This window comes from Carassius gibelio, chromosome A5 (assembly GCF_023724105.1).
Source record: "Carassius gibelio isolate Cgi1373 ecotype wild population from Czech Republic chromosome A5, carGib1.2-hapl.c, whole genome shotgun sequence".
Classification (NCBI taxonomy): Eukaryota; Metazoa; Chordata; class Actinopteri; order Cypriniformes; family Cyprinidae; genus Carassius; species Carassius gibelio.
In genome coordinates this window covers 26120671-26140279 of record NC_068375.1, presented here as the reverse complement: position 1 = coordinate 26140279, position 19609 = coordinate 26120671, and the positions used below count along the sequence as shown (strand labels likewise).

The 19609-nt window shown below is 37.3% G+C and overlaps 3 protein-coding genes across 7 annotated transcripts in view; all 3 read left to right on the top strand.

Moving 5' to 3' along the window:
• Positions 1-1392: 1392 nt before the first annotated feature.
• Positions 1393-14478, top strand: LOC128007198 (unconventional myosin-Ih-like). Its single transcript, XM_052592789.1, has 31 exons — positions 1393-1551; positions 1904-2019; positions 2479-2677; positions 2810-2890; positions 2968-3147; positions 3312-3410; positions 3523-3636; positions 3805-3876; positions 4093-4212; positions 4310-4377; positions 5174-5279; positions 5422-5502; positions 5586-5677; positions 6084-6178; positions 6266-6312; positions 6420-6500; positions 6753-6858; positions 6951-7068; positions 7250-7363; positions 7473-7549; positions 7668-7736; positions 7820-7904; positions 8522-8684; positions 8805-8888; positions 8988-9081; positions 9205-9260; positions 9629-9764; positions 10037-10107; positions 12091-12188; positions 12393-12492; positions 13414-14478. Exons 1-31 carry the CDS (start codon positions 1426-1428, stop codon positions 13438-13440), a joined length of 3075 nt encoding a protein of 1024 aa, XP_052448749.1. The 5' UTR covers positions 1393-1425; the 3' UTR covers positions 13441-14478.
• A 509-nt stretch (positions 14479-14987) lies between these two features.
• LOC128007544 (serine/threonine-protein phosphatase 6 catalytic subunit) lies at positions 14988-18335 on the top strand. Its single transcript, XM_052592817.1, has 7 exons — positions 14988-15152; positions 15790-15885; positions 15993-16058; positions 16193-16334; positions 16469-16548; positions 16869-17078; positions 17488-18335. Exons 1-7 carry the CDS (start codon positions 15078-15080, stop codon positions 17734-17736), a joined length of 918 nt encoding a protein of 305 aa, XP_052448777.1. The 5' UTR covers positions 14988-15077; the 3' UTR covers positions 17737-18335.
• A 247-nt stretch (positions 18336-18582) lies between these two features.
• The window catches only part of LOC128007214 (protein SCAI), a 28009-nt gene continuing 26982 nt past the window's right edge, over positions 18583-19609 (top strand). For 4 of the 5 annotated variants that reach the window (XM_052592794.1, XM_052592791.1, XM_052592793.1 and 1 more), the window contains exons 1-2: positions 18583-18876; positions 19288-19357. The gene's annotated coding sequence lies outside the window, so the exon portion shown is untranslated. The remainder of the gene's footprint in view (positions 18877-19287; positions 19358-19609) is intronic. The other variant, XM_052592792.1, reaches the window with a different exon arrangement.

The following is a 19609-nucleotide window of genomic DNA, read 5'->3' as shown; positions in this document are numbered from 1 at the left end:
AAACCATCGTCCAATACAAACCATGGCTAACAGTCAGATTCAGCGTATATTTATGATCCAGAATCAGATCCAGAGGCTGAAACTGAACGAGAGCAGCAGCAGCAACGACTCGCTACGAGCGGGGCTCGAACCCGGGTCTCGGCATGAGAGGGGATGCACTAACAAGGAGGCAGAGATATTTGAAGCAGTTTTACTCACCGCCTGCGGTTCCAACACACGATCGTGACCCTTTTTCGTTTGGATTGCATCTTCCTTAAGAAAAAAACGATACGCAAATCCGTCGTCAAACTGGGCCTTGTGTTTAAAACAAGCATCTTCGAAATACAGGGAAGGAACAAACACAAACACTTGCACAACTCCGTTGATGCTCTGTAAAAATAAACTCCATCCACTGGTCCCTTAATGCTTTTTTTTTTTTTTGTAATCTGTGCAGGGTTGTCTTGCCCTGGCAACCAAAAATACACTCCTTTTGTGACTTTTCGCTACGCTCTCGCTCTGATCAGTGAATGCCTGTTGTGCTCTGAGTGCTCTGCTATACAGGACGTGCCCTCAGGACCCAAATAAGGAAATTCCGCTCCATCTAACGTCACACAGAGCCATACTCGAAAAAAACTTTCCAAAACTTGTGACAAACCGGAAGGAGTATTTTTGGAACAGAAATACTCCTTCAAACGTACAACTTAATTTTTGAAACTTTGTCCATGTTTAGCATGGGAATCCAACTCTTTAACAGTGTAAAAAACTCAGTATGCATGAAATAGCATTTCACCCCCCCTTTAACATTTTTTTAAACCAAATTATTTAGTCTCAGAATATATTGTTAATATTTGCAATATTTGCATTTATATGATAATAGTAGGGTAATAGTTTTTACTTCCAAGGTGAGGTACGTTAAACTAAATAACGTAATTCCCTTTAAAAATTGCAAACTTTTTTCTTCACAGTGGTTATATTATACATCCTTCCTGTTTGTCAAGCCCGGGGTGGACCCTGTTATTTTCCGTGTTGATTGATGAACGTCCCTTTCGATAGATTGTGTGGACAGAAAAAAACATTTTAGATTAGATAAATAAGGCTGTACTCAGACGGTTCATGGCATATTGTTGTCACGATTTATTCAAGGTCACATCTGAAATGACTTATTACTGGATATAGGGCGATGTAATAAAGGCAGGTTAAGTTTAAGAAAGATTGTGAGTGATTACTGTTAAACATACAGTTACAATAATTTATGTTATACTTATCTTGAAGAATATAAATAATTAAATTAGTAAAATAATTAGGTGTATATTTTTCAAATACAAAGAACTAATTTCAAGCAACTTCTAAAGCGGTTTCTGGAAAGAATGATCAACTCCTTCCGTTATTTTTCATGTCTGTGATTAACAGAGTTTAGAGGAGCGCTGCCAGCGGATCCTGCAGGAGATGGAGGGGTCTTTGACCGCTCGGGACCGGGTGGGCATTCAGGATTTTGTTCTTCTGGATGCCTACACCAGTGAGACAGCATTCATGGACAACCTCAGAAAACGGTTTAGTGAGAACCTCATATATGTGAGTCCCCACCTCTTAGGATAGACTGTAAAAAAGGCAGGCCGTGCAATGTCCAGTATCACTGTTACTTTCATTATTGGGAGAGAATGATGTAGACTCTCATGGTGAACAGCTAGACCACTAAGTGAAAATGTTCTCTACACATCTAATTTACCTGGTCACAGTGACTGGAAACTCACTTCGCTGATGATTCAGGTTTATCAAGGGCACCTTACAAGGATAAACCTCTTAAATGAAACTGCTGGCTGAGACAGGTTTATTCCCTGATGATCTTTAACCCGTGATAGTTCAAATTTTATTTTTTTAATTTTAACTTTTTCTGAAATGTCCTTATGTTTTTTATTTCTGTTAGACCTACATTGGGACCCTCCTGGTGTCGGTTAATCCATATAAAGAGTTGGGTATCTATACCAAAAAACAAATGGACACTTACATGGGAGTCAACTTTTTTGAGCTGCCTCCTCATATGTAAGTTTGCATAATACATACACAGGAAATATACACTGTCGTTCAAAGGGCTGTGGTCAGTAAGGTAAAAAAAACAACAACAACAACAAAAATGACTGTTATTCAGCAAAGATGTATTAAATTGATTAAAACAGACAGTGTAGATATTTAAAATGAAAAAAAAATGAACAAAAGAATTAATTCTCAACTGAAATAGAATAGAAATTCTAAAATAGAAGAGTTATTTTTAATTGAACTATATTTCATAATATTACTGTTTTATTCTGTATTTTTCAAATAAATTCAAATAAAAAAATCTTACTGACCCCAAACATTTGAATGGCACTGTATACATAAACATTAACTTTTTTTTCCTTCTATTTATAGCCCCCCCCCCTCCCTTTTTAAAAGAACATATATATGGATACATTGCTTATTTTACATGTAGTCTTTCCATGCATTATTTTTCTGACCTCTCAGCTTTGCACTTGCTGACAATGTTTACCGGACAATGATTAGTGAAGCCAACAACCACTTCATCCTCATTTCTGGTGAAAGTGGTGCTGGCAAGACGGAGGCCTCTAAGAAAGTCCTGCAGTTCTATGCAGTGTGCTGTCCCAGCACTAGACTCCTGGACAACGTGAGAGATCGGCTCCTTCTTTCCAATCCAGTGCTGGAGGTCAGAATTCAAACTTTTTGTCTGAAATGAGCTATTGAAAATATGAGTACAGTACATTCTGAATGCACATGCTCAAAGTGTAGCACAGTATCAAGTAAAAGAATGTTGATGCTAACCATTTTATATCTACAGGCTTTTGGAAATGCCAAAACCCTGAAAAATGACAACTCGAGCCGATTTGGGAAGTACATGGACATACAGTTTGACCATAAAGTAAAGTCAGATTTAAACAGAAGTACAAGAACAGAAAGAAGTCAATAGAAATGTAAATAAATGCTTTTTTCTTTCAGGGAGCAGCAGTTGGTGGCCACGTCTTAAGCTACTTACTAGAAAAGTCAAGGGTGGTCCACCAAAATCATGGAGAAAGGAACTTCCACATCTTTTATCAGTTAGTTGAAGGAGGGGAGGATGAGCTTCTTCGCTGGCTTGGTTTGGAGCGAAACTGTCAGAATTACCGCTATCTTATTCAGGTGAGAAACACAGATATTACTTTATATTTTCTGAAATTAATATATTATATATATATATATATATATATATATATATATATATATATATATATATATATATATATAGACATGTCAGAGTCATAAAGCATATTGATTTTATTGTTCAAAATCTATTTTCTGGACAGGGAGAATGTGCCAAAGTGAGCTCCATTAATGACAAGAATGACTGGAAAACTGTACAGAAAGCTCTTACTATTATTGAGTTTAGTGAAAAGGATATAGAGGTAAGATACTCTTAGATTGGAGTTTTTGTCCTCTAGTGTCATTGGGTCAGTGTAGAAGGTAGCCTTTTTAGAAAGAAATGCAATTGTTTAATACGTTTGGTGTTTTTCTTAGCATCTGTTTGCAATCCTTGCCAGCGTCCTTCATCTTGGCAATGTTCACTTTGAGGCAAGTGCCCTGGGTTATGCCACATTAAACAGCAGTGTGGAAGTACACTGGCTGTCAAAGGTACTTCCACTGACACTTCTATCACATTTTCGAATAATTATGCATTAGAAGTTTTATGGTTTACATTGTAATACCAGTATTGACCTCTTATTTTGTCTTATTTGATTTTGTTGTTGCTGTTGTTGCAACCCTTTTAATTTCTCCTTTCTTAATTTTTGTTCTTGTTAGTTATTTGGCATCCCCTCAAACATGTTAGTGGAGGGTTTAACTCACAGAAAGATTGAAGCCAAAGCAGAAGAGGTGAGGCGGATTTATGGACAGTGGCTTTTTACTTAGTTTTTTTTTTACCTATTCCAAGTAAATACAACATTTAATGTGACCCAAATAGTGTGTTTACATGGTCCTGTTTAAAAACACTTGATTAGGTAAAGAGTTGCTTTAGAGGTGGAATACCAAGTAAAAAAACATTTCCTGTGCTTCAGATATCCCTGCTTATGTAGTATTTATCATTTTCAGGTTCTAAGCCCTTTCACCGCTGAACATGCGAAGTATGCCAGGGATGCACTAGCCAAAGCCATCTATGGCCGCACATTCTCATGGCTTGTTAATAAGATTAATGAATCATTGGCAAATAAGGTAGATTGGTTACATGGAATTTACAAAATATATATATAAAAAATACATGAATTAGTTGATGGATTATTAGGTTATCAGTCAGTTTATACCAATGCAGGATTCAACCAGAAAGACGGTGATTGGACTGCTCGACATCTATGGATTTGAAGTGTTTGATGTGAACAGGTGACCCGGAAGCATTGCAGTTATATTCACTCACTGAATGCATTTATTGTAATGTTTTTCTTCAAGAAAACTTTTAAACGGGGGTTAATGAGTTAAAAAAAAACAATTAGTAACATTGTAATCAATATAGTGTCAGAACAAGCCCACTAGACACAACTAATAAAAAAATGGGTTATCTATCATTTAAAAGAGGTCAGTAAGGATGCATTCATTTGACTGTAAGTGACAGTAGAGACATAATGTTCCAAAAAAATTCAGTTTGAAACAGATCGCAAACTTTTGAATGATAAATGAAAACACACTACTCTGATTACATTATTTCTGTTGCGTATCAATTTTCTTATATTTGTGAAGTAGTAGCTATATATAGTTGTGGTGAAAATTCTATATTTTAAAAGACTTTGATGGACCTGAAGGATTTTTTTTGAAGAACAGCGGGCAGTCTAACTGTTCAGGACAAACAGTGGACTTATGAACAACTGTATATAAAAAAACGAAAAAGAAAAAAAAAAAAACCTGTGGATCATCCAGGCAACAATACAGTATTAAATATCAAGCGGACGTAAACCTTAAAACAGGGTTATTTTTTATAAATTCAGCTATTATTTTATTTTGTGGACTATATGTAAATGTCTATGTGAAATATCTTATTCAGGTCAGTACTAAATAATAAATAGCATGCATTTTGTATGATCCCACCAATTTTGGTAAAATATTTGACATTCTTGACCACATTTGTACATTTTGATGGGTTGATATTTACCATGTGTATGATTACTGGTGCTTTGCTCCTCAGTTTTGAACAGTTCTGTATAAACTTCTGCAATGAAAAGCTTCAGCAGCTTTTCATCCAGCTCACCCTCAAATCAGAGCAAGAGGAGTATGAGAAGGAGGGAATTGAGGTGACTATTTCCAGAACATACAGCATTTATCAACAAAAGATGCCCTCACCTTCAGATACTAATGTTACAAAAATGCTTGCCTCACCTTGTGTTTTAACATATTTTCAATGATAAACATTTTTTCCATATTGACATTTTTCAGTGGGAGCCAGTGCCATACTTCAACAACAAGATCATCTGTGACCTGGTGGAGGAGAAACATAGAGGCATCATATCAATACTGGTGAGGGGAACTGATTCAAGCTCACATACATATTAAGACATGATCAGGTCACAGTCTTTAAGTCATGTATCCCGCAATTAAAGGATGAAGAATGTTTGCGTCCTGGCGAAGCCACTGATTTTACATTCCTGGAGAAACTAGAGGAGAAGATGTGTGGTCACCCTCATTTCGTCACGTGGGTAGCTTTTCAATCTGAACTGACTTCATTCAAGTATTTCAGTGCTATCATAGCACAAGATGATTTTAAATAAAGGAAAGAGTTTAGCTTCAGTTCTAATTAAACCAGCTAATCAAGGTCTCAAGGATCACTAGAAACCTCCAAGCCAGTGTGTTGGAGCCAAACTCTGCAGGAAGCAGGAATGGACACACCTGCATTAAAACAAATCCCTAAAAATAATAATAGATCATTTTGTAGATACCGTATGCAGATCGTTTCCAATTATACTGTTATTAAAATCTTAGTTGTATTGTAAGATGCAAACTAGAATTGTAGTGCTGTGGTAAAGAAGAACTTGTACTGCTGCGAGGCATTATATTTATTTATTTATTTATCTATCAAATTTACTTTCACTACATTTCAGGCACAAGTTGGCTGATCAGAAAACACGCAAAACCCTTGAACGAGGTGATTTTCGTCTTCTACACTATGCCGGAGAGGTTACTTACTCAGTTGTTGGTAAATTATTTAAAGCAAACAGTTTAAATACGAATACTTTTTAAAAAACATTTCCTTATCTTGACCTGTACGATTTCCTTATGTCAGGATTTCTCGACAAAAATAATGATCTTCTGTACAGAAACATTAAAGAGGTAAGAGGTTCCACGGCAGCATGCATTCTCCCGTGGCCTGTCATCTCTGAAAAAAAGAATGACTGTAAAATAGACATAAATGCAAAAGTTGTTTGTTATTGTTTAAGGTCATGCGACAGTCTAAGAACAGTATTATGCAGCACTGCTTCCATGCTATTGAACCTGATGGCAAGAAAAGACCTGAGACGGTACAGTGAAAGACATTTAAATAGACAATTAAAACAAATAATCATAACATCCTGATTGCTCTCTCTCGCTCTCTATATAATATACATTCAATATTAATTTTCTGTCCATAAGATAACAAATTTACAGATTGTTTTATTATAGTTTTAGAATAGCATCATTATAGCTGATAATATATGAGCATCTCCTGTATTTAAGTTATTGCAGCATTTTAATATACTGGAATTATTAACCTTTTTTCTTTTTTGTAACAGGTAGCCACCCAGTTTAAGAGCAGCCTTGCAGGCCTCACTGAAATCCTCATGACCAAGGAGCCGTGGTATGTGCGGTGCCTGAAACCCAACCACTGCAAGCAGCCAGGTGAGCATTTCACTTCACACCTCTGGTTAGTGGTTTAGTCTGCTGAATGTTTTACAAGATCAGTGACCTCTCTCTCACTCACTTAACCTCAGACCGCTTTGATGATGTCATGGTGAGACATCAAGTCAAGTACCTGGGGTTAATGGAGCACCTGAGAGTCAGGCGTGCTGGGTTTGCTTATAGGAGAAGATGCGAAGTCTTCCTGAAAAGGTGCATTTGCATTACGTGTGTTTTCATTGTGACTTCAATTGTCTTAATCAGTTTCATTCATTTGCCAGACATTTTCTATCTAAAGTTACAGTGCATTTAATTAGTGGTTCTTTGAACTTATCTTCTCTATCAGGTGTTTCTTCTCACCTGCAAACATCTGACAATCCTTGATGCTTTGCAGATATAAGGCTCTATGTCCTGACACGTGGCCACACTGGATGGGGACACCAGCGGAGGGAGTGCAGCGACTCATCAAACACCTCGGCTACAAACCAGACGAGTACAAGATGGGAAGGTACAGACTTTACAGGCTCCTGCTATGATGTGTTGTTCTAATAGGATCAGAAAATAACGGTTTCCTCATAGTGTTTCCTGAAGTTTTTTTTCCCCTCTTGTTTATCAAGGACAAAAATCTTCATTCGCCATCCCAGGACTCTTTTTGCCACTGAAGATGCATTTGAGATCTGCAAGCATGAATTGGGTAAGGGACCAGTAACATTGGAAGAAAGAGGGCTGGCATTCCCTGAAGGTGTCGTGATGATTCTTGCAGTGCCATCTTTGACCTGATTGGTTGGTGTCTCAAATCTCTTTTGTTACAGCCACAAGAATCCAGGCCAAATACAAAGGCTATAGGGTGAAAGGCCGATACCAGAGGCAGAAGGAAGCAGGTATTAATCTTTTTTGGTTAAAAATACTAGAGATACTTAGGAAACCCATACATATAACGTCACTCTTAATTCATTTTTAACAGCTACTAAGATTGAGACATGTTGGAGGGGCCTTCAGGCCAGAAAAGAGAGGGAAAGGAGAGCCTGGGCTGTCAAAGTCATCAAGAAGTGAGACAATTAGCATGTCAGATGATTTGTTATTTTATTTTTTTGTGCTGAATGAAAATTCTGTAAAAATGCATTACTTTATTAATTTAAATATGCATTAATTTGATCAAAAGTGACATCTTTCAAAGAAAAAAAAAAGTATTACAGTATCCATAAGAATATAAAAGAAATAGTTCACCCAAAAATGAACATTTTGTCATAATTAACTCAACCACAATAATATGGTTACATTTCCTCAAAATATCTTCTTATGTGCTCAGTAGAAGAAAGAAATTCATAATGGTTTGTAAAAACTTGAGGGTGGGTAAATAATTACTTATTTTTTGGGGTGAACTATTCCATTAAGCGTTTTTCAACATTGACAATAAGAAATGTTTCTTGAGCAGCAAATAGATGTATTAGAAACATTTCTGAAGGATCATGTGACACTGAAGACTGACTGCTGAAAATTCAATGGACATCACATGAATAAAATTTACAAAAATTATATATTTAAGTTAATTCAGTTGTATTAATTTTTCACAATATAACATATATTTCTGTATTATTTGGAGCAGATAATTGCTACAAATTGTATGATATTTGAGTTGTAAGAGATGTTTTACCCAATCCTGCAGGTTTATTAAGGGCTTCATGAACAGGAATCAGCCTGTCAGCATGGACAACTCTGAGTTTCTGGCCTTTGTCAGACAGAGCTACCTCACTCGACTCAAAGAGAATCTGCCAAAATCAGTACTGGACAAAACCACCTGGCTAACTCCTCCACCCATAATGCAAGAGGTAGGCCATACATTATTGGATGCTTTATTATTGAAACCATGTAAAGTATTGTTTTATAGCTAAAATTAAAATTATTTTTCACTGTAACCATACTTTATTTTGTAATAAATGAATTTATAGGCCTCAGTGTTCTTGCGTCAGTTGCACACACGTCTCCTTGTACGGAAGTATGTTCGAGGGATCAGTGCACAGCAGAAGGTGCAGGTAAAACTATTTTACCTCACATTTATCTTAATGTATTTTTTCCCACTTTATTCACTGGCTGGAGTCCGTTTACAGTTTACAGTTCAAATTTATTTTCAGCTGCAAATTAAAGCACTGGCCAGTGACATATTCAGAGGCAGAAAAGAGAACTACCCTCAAAGCGTATACCAGCCCTTTGCTGACACCAGGATAAGTAAGAGTTTATGAATTTATGTTTTTGATATGCTGCTGTTGCTGTAAACCTTTTAATGTGTAAATACAAAGATCAGGTTATACCTATGTATTACAGCACATTGTTTATTCCTTGTCCTTTCAGGTGAAAAAGACATAAACATCAAAGTTTTGCAGCAGATTTGTCCTGAGGGCATTAAGGTACATGCAACTAAGAGCAGTTTAACACCTTTAAACATTAAAGGCCTGAATAAAATATTAACTGGCATTAACCGTATGCACCATAATTGCATAAAACATATGAAGGTAAAATTGGCACTTTTATGAGTTTATGTTGCTCAAATGTTACTGGCAAACTTGCAAGTATAATTTTATTTACTTGTCATTGTAGTCACTTATGGAAATTGTTAATTTTGGATCCTGAATGTATGTAAAGAATGCTTGGGAGAATTTCGGGGCTTTTTAACTAAGAGTAGAGTAGATCCATCTGAACTTTATTTTTCAAACAGACAGATGTTTATATCATTTGGCATGCATGGGGAACTGATGTGATATCTCCCTTTATACAGTACAGCGTTCCAGTGATTAAGTATGACAGGAATGGCTTTCGGCCACGTTTCAGACAGCTGATCTTCACTCGGGCCGCTGCTTATCTGGTGGAAGAGGCCAAAATCAAACAGAGGGTCAATTACAGCTCACTAAAAGGTGCCCAATGCCAGATGATTAAAAGTCTATGATTGTGTGAAATTTGCCATCAATTTAGGTTTCCACAGTTATTTTATTTAAATAGATGTTTTATATCGTATAAGCACTTTAATATAAAAATAAGTACATGGTCCTGTTTCATTAAAAACAGCTTTCAAAGGTGTAAACATTCCACATGTTGGGTAACACACCATTACTAAGTTAGTCAAGTTGAATCCAGTTCCATATAATACCAACCCTTGTTTACATGAGCAATATTTGATTTTTTACAGGGGTGTCTGTCAGCAATTTAAGTGACAACTTCCTGATTCTCCATGTCACCTGTGATGACACGAAGCAAAAAGTAGGCGATGAACAAATATCTTTCACAGGGAGTTTCTGTATGAATTTACTGTCACATGCAGTTTAGTAAATTTACTGTCTTCCAGTTTACCACATGCAGGAGGTAAACTGGAAGAACTTTTGTTCCTTTACAGTCTGTCACGTTCAATGTTATGTTGACATTGACGTTAGGGGTCTCACTTTCTTTTCCCTATCCTTTATTTAAAGAAAGTTCTTTATTACCGAGTGAAGTTTGCATGCCAAGCCACTCATCATACATATATAAGAATACATTTACTCATTCAGATTTTTGCTTTGGAGCCGATCACTTCATGAGCAAGAGAGTTCACTTTGCTATCAACACATCAGGAAGCATCTTTGCTGCGTTCCTGAATGGCACATTCAGCGGTGTTCCTCCCTTGGGTGCCTCAGCTAAAAGAGCAGTTTCCTGTAACACCCTGCATGGTTGTGAGTGTCTTTCGAGATGTCTTTCCGACTGTGTGTTTCTGGGTGCGGTAGTTTCCTTACCACTGACTTATCACTGACTCACATGTCTGGGCCTTGGATAAGTCTTGACTGCACGGCGAGTTCATGTCCATGGCTACGCTAAGATCACGTGAAGGATGAAGGTGCTGGTCCGTCTAATGGTGGACCTACAGTAGCATCTCATTTGGGGCTCTTGAATAAGATAAGATGTCGCTTGCAACATCAGAGGAGGGGCTTTCATCTTCTGATGCTGAAGACTGCTGAGCAGCCCCCAGCAACGGTGGCAGCTAAGTTGGAATCAGAAGCTGAGTTGATGGCCTGCTCCTCCAGAACGCCAAGAGCTTCGGGCTGGAGGTTAATTTGTCTCCATCTTTTGAGCGCTCAAGGCTGGACGATTAGTAACTGGGCCTCGCTTTCACCATGCACCATCCTCTGGCTAGGATACATGTGCCTTATCTTCTCCCTGGTCGAGTTCCTCCAGCACCCTGTGGCATTCAGTTTCCGGGTCCAGTACTTGTGGTGTATGCCATTAGTCACCCTTGTACTGGACTAGGTGTCCATTCATGAGATTCAGCTTGGGTAAACCTGTATGTTCTTTCTATGGTATGGTTTCCCATGTTAAACCTGTGTCTTTCCCTGGACAGTTCTACTGTTAGTCCCTGTTATGTCCCCCTAAACTGGGGTCAGGTCAGTGAACCTAGACTGTGCTGCAATCAGTCTTGTGTTTTTCAAATTCCTGAATGAATGTGCATCCGCACCCCAACTATTGCAGAAGTAATAATGTGAGAATGTTGGAACACCTTTTTTTTGGCTTCCTCAGTAAGCCCTTTATAGTTGATTTTTATATCTAGCCTATGGGGCATTTGGCAAGTTATGGATTTAGGTGCATCTGTTCTGGCATGGTTGGCTGTCAGCACCTGCACCATCAATTTGCTTAACACAGTTCTTGTTGTGGCTGTTTCGCTAGGGACCCCTAACGTCAGTGTAGACATAACGTCAAAAGTGACTGACTGAAAGGGAACGTCTCGGTTATGTTCCCTGAAGAGGTGAACGGAGACGTTATGTCCCTCATGCCACAACCTTGAATTGCACTGAATGCCGGTTTGTTTCTCGGCTCCTCAGGACAAACCTGAATGAGTGGATGCACACCACCATCTTATATACACATATGTATGGGGAGTGGCTTGGCATGAAAATTCCACTCACCAATAGTCATTGGCCATTTCTCGTAATGCTCACAGGTGATTGGGGCTCCCAAGTGAGATCCCTTACGTAAGTATCAATATAACGTCTCCATTACCTCCTTCTGGGAACAAGGGTTACATCATGTAACCGAGACATTTACATACTGTACATCAGAACAGAAAAAATACTTGTGTTCAACATGTATGAAGTTTACTGTTGAACTCTGTATGAACAACCTGTCACTGATTTATATATATATATATATATATATATATATATATATATATATATATATATGTGTGTGTGTGTGTGATTGTTAAATATTCTGTTTAAGGGGGACCTAGTCTTGCAGTGCAGCTATCTATTTGAGGCATTGACAAAAATCTGTGTGGTGACAAAAAATCATAGCCTCATCAAAGTTGTTCAAGGAAGGTGAGTCATACTTCAATCTGAATTGCCTTTGATACTCAGTCCTGCTCACACACACACACACACACACATACATATATATATATATATATATATATATATATATATATATATATATATATATATATATATATATATATATATATATATACACATTTTTTTAACAAGAATGCATTATACATAAACTGAATTGTTGTCATTTTGTAGTGTGAGGTTTGATATCCAGCCTGGCAAAGAGGGCTTTGTTGATTTTAAGAGCAGCAGTGAATCCATGGTCTACAGAGCCAAGAATGGACACTTGATGGTGGTGGGTCCACATAATGCAATGCATACAACTAAATGAATACACTGGAAACATAAACTATATTTAAAGTGTAACCTCTATGTATGACCATTAATAATATGCAGGGCTTAAATTGGGCCGGGGCTGAGCAAATATGTTTAATATTGTGCTTGATAAAATCTATCTGCACATGTTTTACGTCTTTGGTGTTTTTAAGTTTAAACACTCACATTTTTTTAAGCCATTTAAGCGCAATAAGCAGCAAAAGAGAGACGGTATACTGGTATATTCGGACGATATATTCTCAGATAACACAGGCTTTTTTTGCGGCTTATTGTGTAAATGTTCTGATACATACAAAATTTTCAAAATTCCTGTCTTGATGAGTGTTCCCATAAACACAGTCAGTTAAATCTTCAGTGAACGTAAACAACTGAGAAAGAAAACACATGTGTAATGTATATTAGATCCGAGCAGCTGTATGTTTTATTAATTTCAATCAAACAACAAAAGACAGAAAATCAAGTTTTCATCTATTATTTATACAATGAGGACTATATAGTGTTTTAGTTTACATTTGATTACTTAATTCAAATTCTGTAGTATTTCTGTACCTGAATATTAATCATGAGACATACCTGAAAAACTTAAAGCACTGATTTACTGTCATCAGATATGCCTTTGCACACTGTCAGCATTTTGAATGATTTTGACCAGCATTTAGGTGTTTAAAGCAGAAGGCTCTCTTAACTTCTTATATTTAACAGTTTGTCCCTCGTTATATTGGATAACTTTAAGGTCTTTAACCACGAAGCCTCCAACATAACAAATCCCAATATAACCCTTGCTAATATGTGTATAAATGTATACCACTGTGATATTGATATAACTAAACTAACTATTTACATTATTAATTTTGAAGCCATTTATATTTTTATTTTGCAGGAATCTGCAAGGACAAAATCTCGATGAGGAAGTTTTACCTCACAAACCTTCCACAATGGCCCAGTTAATGCATTTCAGTCAAGCTTTATTTAACACCATTACTTTCCCTAAAAGAACCTATAGAACATTGTTTTCCAATGGACTCCCTAATCAAATTCTCCTAATTCAACTCATCAGCTCATTGGCAGAGACTCTAAGACCTGACCTCAATGTTCAGTTATGGTGGCAAAATGTGTATTTTTGGGGAACTCCAGAACCAGGGTTGGGAAATACTGCTATAGGATATGACTTGTGAATTCAAGGGACAAATCATGAAATATCACTGCAGTTTAATTACCAAGAGGAAAGGAAAACAAGTCCAACTGATGTATTAAAGTAGTTTAATATTATATAATATTAGTATTATAAGATTGTATATCATTGTATAATATTAAATTTAAATTCTGTATTTTCATAGTATATATTGTCTTTGATATGTATTTTATAAGCTTCCAACACGTCATGAAAATTAGTTGTCTTGAATCTTGCTAATTGTGCTAATTTCTGATGGATATAGAAAATAGGTTACTTCAAAACACATTTTTTAAATACAAAAGTACTTGTATAACTGTTCAGCAAAGACTTGCATGTGCATCAGTTACTCAGACAAACAAATTTACATTTTGTTGGTGCATTTTGTCTCACATACTGCCAAACCCTTACAACATACTGCATCTCTTGCTTACCACAGACAAACATACTGAAGATGGCTATATATGCCCAGAACACATGAGCAAAACAATGTATGCATGAAGACATAAACAACATGTGTATATTATTCAAATATAAAAAGCCATTTGATATAAGACACTGTATAAATCTGTATATAACTCTAATAATAATCATAATTCCTTCTATATATCTATTCCATTCAAATGTGTGTTGCTAATGTGGTGTTAAATTACAGCAAATATCAGCATCTGTATAATGTTTAACTTAATGTAATGATAGTCCACCTTTTTTTTTATTGTGATGTATCTGTTTTTTTTTCTCTCTCCTGCAAATTCAGTTCAGCAAAATGAGTGCAGTGGTAAAAGGAAATAAAGTGGTTCATGATTGAGTTGTATTTTGTGGCCATTTAACTTGATGTCCTGATAACAATTATAAAAGCTTAAAAATAAATAAATATATGATGATTCATACGTATTTACATTTTTTCTTGAACTTAGTTTGTATTTAATTAAACGTTAACTTTGTTGCCACCTCGTGGTGAATAAATGGACGATGCTTTTTGGTGCACTACCTATTTAATCATTTTACTATTAAACTTTTTTGGACAAACGTCAGCCACTATTTAATGCGCAATGGTTTTTTCAAGTTTATTTCGAGAGCGTGATGACCACCGACTACAAGTCCGTAGCCCCACACACTGCAGGACCACTGATCATATTTACAGAGAACAGTGCAAAACACAAGATACAGGGGGCGTGGTTGTATATCTAAGGTGGGAGGAGTTTGAGCTGGATCCAACCACGCCCCTAAATCTTGTGTTCTGCAGTGAAACGAAACTGGCGCTCTGGTTCTTATCAATGTACTGATTGGCTGATCTCCGTGTCAATCATTACCTCCCGGCATGACGTAGAAACACTTCCTCTTTGCTTCTTCCATCGACTGTTGTTCTTAAAATGGCGCCGTTGGACCTAGATAAGTATGTGGAAATTGCGAGACAGTGCAAATACCTCCCAGAGAACGACTTAAAGGTGACTGTTATCAGCAATTATATATTTTTCTATCAGAATATTAAACATATTCGATGTTGATTTATTTGTAAAGGCATGTGGTTCGCGGTAATGGCTGGTAGAATAGCACTGTGTCAGTGTGATGCAGTCGTTAGCGCTGCGTGTGTATGAATCCATTCAGTGTTTTCCGGGATTTATTTTAGACGTGCTATCAGAAATAGCAGGATATACGACTACAGAAAGCAGTCAGTCCTAATAAAGGTGTGTAACCGACTGTTTATTTCTAGTAGATCCTCGAGGTGGCTAACTTATGTTGTTGATTTGAAACGCCCATCTAGTTTCCATCATCACCCGTTTAGTTAGTCTCATTTATGATATTTGCTAATTTGCAGTTTTTATCCTTGACTGTAACTTCCTCCATTCTTGTCTTTAAATAGATCTCGTGTAGATATACAGCTTCTGAATTAGTCCATAATGCAGTTCATTAACTGTAACATCCAAGCCACTAATGTGTGATATTAAAAATGTGATTTCACGAATTTAACTGAATTCGTATGACTTTAGATGCAGTGATCTGCTGCTTCTGTCATGAGCAGTGATGCCATTTCCTTTGCAAACTTGATCAAACCTGTTGTCTTCTCTTCTATTGCTTTGACAGAGATTGTGTGACTATGTTTGTGACCTGCTGCTTGAAGAGTCAAATGTACAGCCAGTATCCACTCCAGTCACTGTGTGTGGGGATATTCATGGACAGGTACGAGCGGCCCTATCAATGTGTTTCTGTTATGCACAGATGAGGTGACAATGTCCTTGTTTGGATAATAAAATGCATATTGACCTAAACCTTCTCTTTATCTCTAGTTTTATGACCTATGTGAACTCTTCAGAACTGGGGGACAAGTACCGGACACAAATTACATTTTCATGGTATTGTGTATATATAAAAATAATTCTATATGTTAAATATTGTTGTGTAGTTCATATTTGGTTACTCATGGGAAGCAATATTTTCCCCCCAAGCGTACACTGAAGAGACATTGGTATGTTTTCTTTTCTTCTAGGGTGACTTTGTCGACCGAGGATACTACAGCTTAGAAACATTCACATATTTGCTAGCACTTAAAGCGAAGTGGCCCGACCGCATCACACTGCTGCGTGGCAATCACGAGAGCAGGCAGATCACACAAGTCTATGGCTTTTATGGTGAGACTGCTGAAATCTAATGGATGCATACCATAATAATATACTCATCGTACTTCACATAAAATATACTTACTGTATTTTGTTGTGCATTTTTTATTTTCATTTTAATTTCTGTTTTTTCCTTCTATTTATAGATGAGTGCCAAACGAAATATGGAAATGCAAATGCCTGGCGATACTGTACTAAAGTATTTGACATGTTGACTGTTGCTGCTGTAAGTATTGTCTTTTGAATACAATTTATGTGTTTTTATTATTTTAATAATAAAAAACAGTAATAATGTTTTATTATTGTTAGACTTTATGCATACAAATAATACTAATATCAATAATGTCTATGCTATAATAGTGTACTTAGTACACAATCTAAATGCATTGCATTGCTTGATGTGTTTATTGTATACTTAATGCTTACACTGTACACTTTGATTGAAAATGCCATTTTGCACTTTATAACCGTCCGAAAGACTGTATATGGCTATTTTTTTTCTTTTTTCCGCTGTACTTAATTGCAATGTTTTGATTTCTCCCGTAGTTGATAGATGAGCAGATTCTTTGTGTACATGGAGGCCTTTCACCTGACATCAAAACTCTGGACCAGATACGCACCATTGAACGCAACCAGGAAATCCCTCACAAGGGAGCTTTTTGTGATCTTGTCTGGTCTGATCCAGAGGATGTGGACACCTGGGCTATCAGCCCAAGGGGTGCTGGCTGGCTGTTTGGTGCTAAGGTTACCAATGAGGTAAGAGCATTCTCTCCATGTACAGTCAGTGTAGTCCGATGGGAAGTGTGTAAACAACACTTGAGACATTTCTGTAATTACAAGTGGAAATCTGCGTATTGTCACTTACTGTCTGCGTTGAAACAGAGGTGTAGTTGAGAACTAGATTTATAAGTAATTTCAAATTTGGTAAAAGCTATGACTAACCGTATTTAGTTTTGTGGCCTCTGTATTATCTTGGATGAGTTGAATTTTAATCAAACATTCTGTGATTCTGTAAGTTTGACAATGAAATAAGCAATTCAAGAAAATATCTAACTAAATGCATTGGTTGTTTGATAAAAGTTTGACATACTATTAAAAGTAAAACATTCAGTAAATGCTTCCTGTCTTGCAAAACATTATATATTTTTTCTCTTTTTCATTAAAGTTTGTTCACATCAACAATTTGAAGCTGATTTGCCGTGCGCATCAGTTGGTTCACGAGGGCTATAAATTCATGTTTGATGAGAAGCTGGTGACCGTCTGGTCGGCCCCAAACTACTGCTACCGCTGCGGTAACATTGCCTCCATCATGGTCTTCAAAGATGTGAACACACGGGAGCCCAAGTTATTCCGGGCCGTTCCTGACTCGGAAAGGGTCATACCACCTAGAACGACAACACCCTACTTCCTCTGAGGTCTTCATTGTCGCCTGTGTCCAGCCCTCTTCTTTTCATTGTTCTGTCAAGAGCTCTTTTATGGTCTTTAATTTTTCTGTTGCCTTTTTTTTTTCACAATTATTTTTGTAAAGATCGAAGTACTCTCCAGAATAACAGTAGTAAACTATGGTCAGGATTATGGACTGATTGTTCAAGTTGGTCATTATTTGGTCAGTACAATCTTGTTAATGTGAGCATGTGAACGTAATTAAGTGGACATCCTCATGCTGTTCTCAAGCCACTCCTCTTACAAGGCTTTAAATGTAGATCTAAGAGCCATTGACTATCTTAGGACAAAAGTCTATGGTGTAAGAACTCACCTGATCAGAACAATGAGGTGTTTGTGTTTTTCAGAGAACAGATCAGAAACAAAAGCACTGTTCTTTTTCCTAGCCTTTAAGTGTAGAAAAGCAATGACCAGACAACAGGACAAAGAAGGCTGTGGTTATTTTGTACATTAATATAATTGTATTGTTTTAATCTTCTTTTTCTCAGATTTGTTGTATTTTATTATTGTAGAAGACAGCAGCCCATTTACCAATTAAATATTGAAAATAAACGCCTTTATTAAATAACATTTCTGGCGTTGTCTCCTAATCAATGGAAGCATGAAAATATCACTCTTTATTTTGTCTCTCCACACAAGACATTTTTAAAGGCGCTACAGTAAGACACCGCAGAGCGGCGCACGTCCCTTTTGAATCGAAGGGTCAGTGCCGTAGACGGCAGCACTACCCAAGTCCCGCCTCTATGAGTAAGTTGTATTCTGACTGACATCGCAGCCAACCAATAGAATGTATCGAACGTCACTAACAGACCGGCGGGCATCTGATAAGCATGTTAGTTTGAGCGGGTTGCCACAACAGTCAATGAAAATTCAGCTGGCCAAACTGGACCGTCGACCGCAGTAGATGCCGAATGGCAGATACTCCCTGCTCTTCCCTGGGAGGGTGATTTGAATGAGCTGGATGCAAATGACGGTGCGCCACCGCACTGGATGTTTAGATTTGTTTCGGGGCGAGAATCACAGGCGAGCACTAACGTAACAGTTACATGGAAACGCTGTTCTTGAGGAGCTGAAAAAGAAGATAGCCGCACCAAACTACACCAGTGCTCAGGTTGGGTCTCAAATCACTGACTTTTTTACAGATATCACTCAGCGATGTAGTATGCGTTAATTAAAAGACGAACATGGGTGAAGTTAACAAGTCTTAGTGGACTAAGATAGTCAAACATCAGTCAGACACATCATCATTAAAATATATTTATTCTGTAGCTTTCGGTCAAAGCGAAATATTTCTTATAGAAAGGTGTACGTATATCATATCATCCCAATATATATGACAGAGCACATCAGATGCTTTCAGTCACAGCGTCTGCTAAAGCCACAGTTTTGTCAACTCCGATGGTCATTTTGAGGACATGAACGCTCCTGCTTTCCGAACGTAACGTTAGTAAAACCCTGTTAACGCAGGTCTGTTGCCTCAATTGCCGTGACACGATCCAACCTACAGTTTCATCTTTGACAGAGTCACACAGAGTTGTCGTGGGTTACCGCATCCTGATCTGAGAAAGAGACAGACAGCCGTCGCGCTTGAGGTAAGTCATTATAGTTGAGACGCAGGCTTGATGCACCGGAGTAAGTGCATTGCGATGTGCTGGATGACGAGACGTGTCACAGTTGTTCTCCACACTGGTAATTGATGTAAAACAACAGCGATCAGTTAAATCAGTCCGCGTTCCTGATCAATGAACGGAACGAGCGCTATTACGCAGTGATGCACGCTGCCAAACGATTTACGTGTAGTTTTGGATTTTCACCCTTTGTCTTTTGTTGCTTTTAGTCCACCC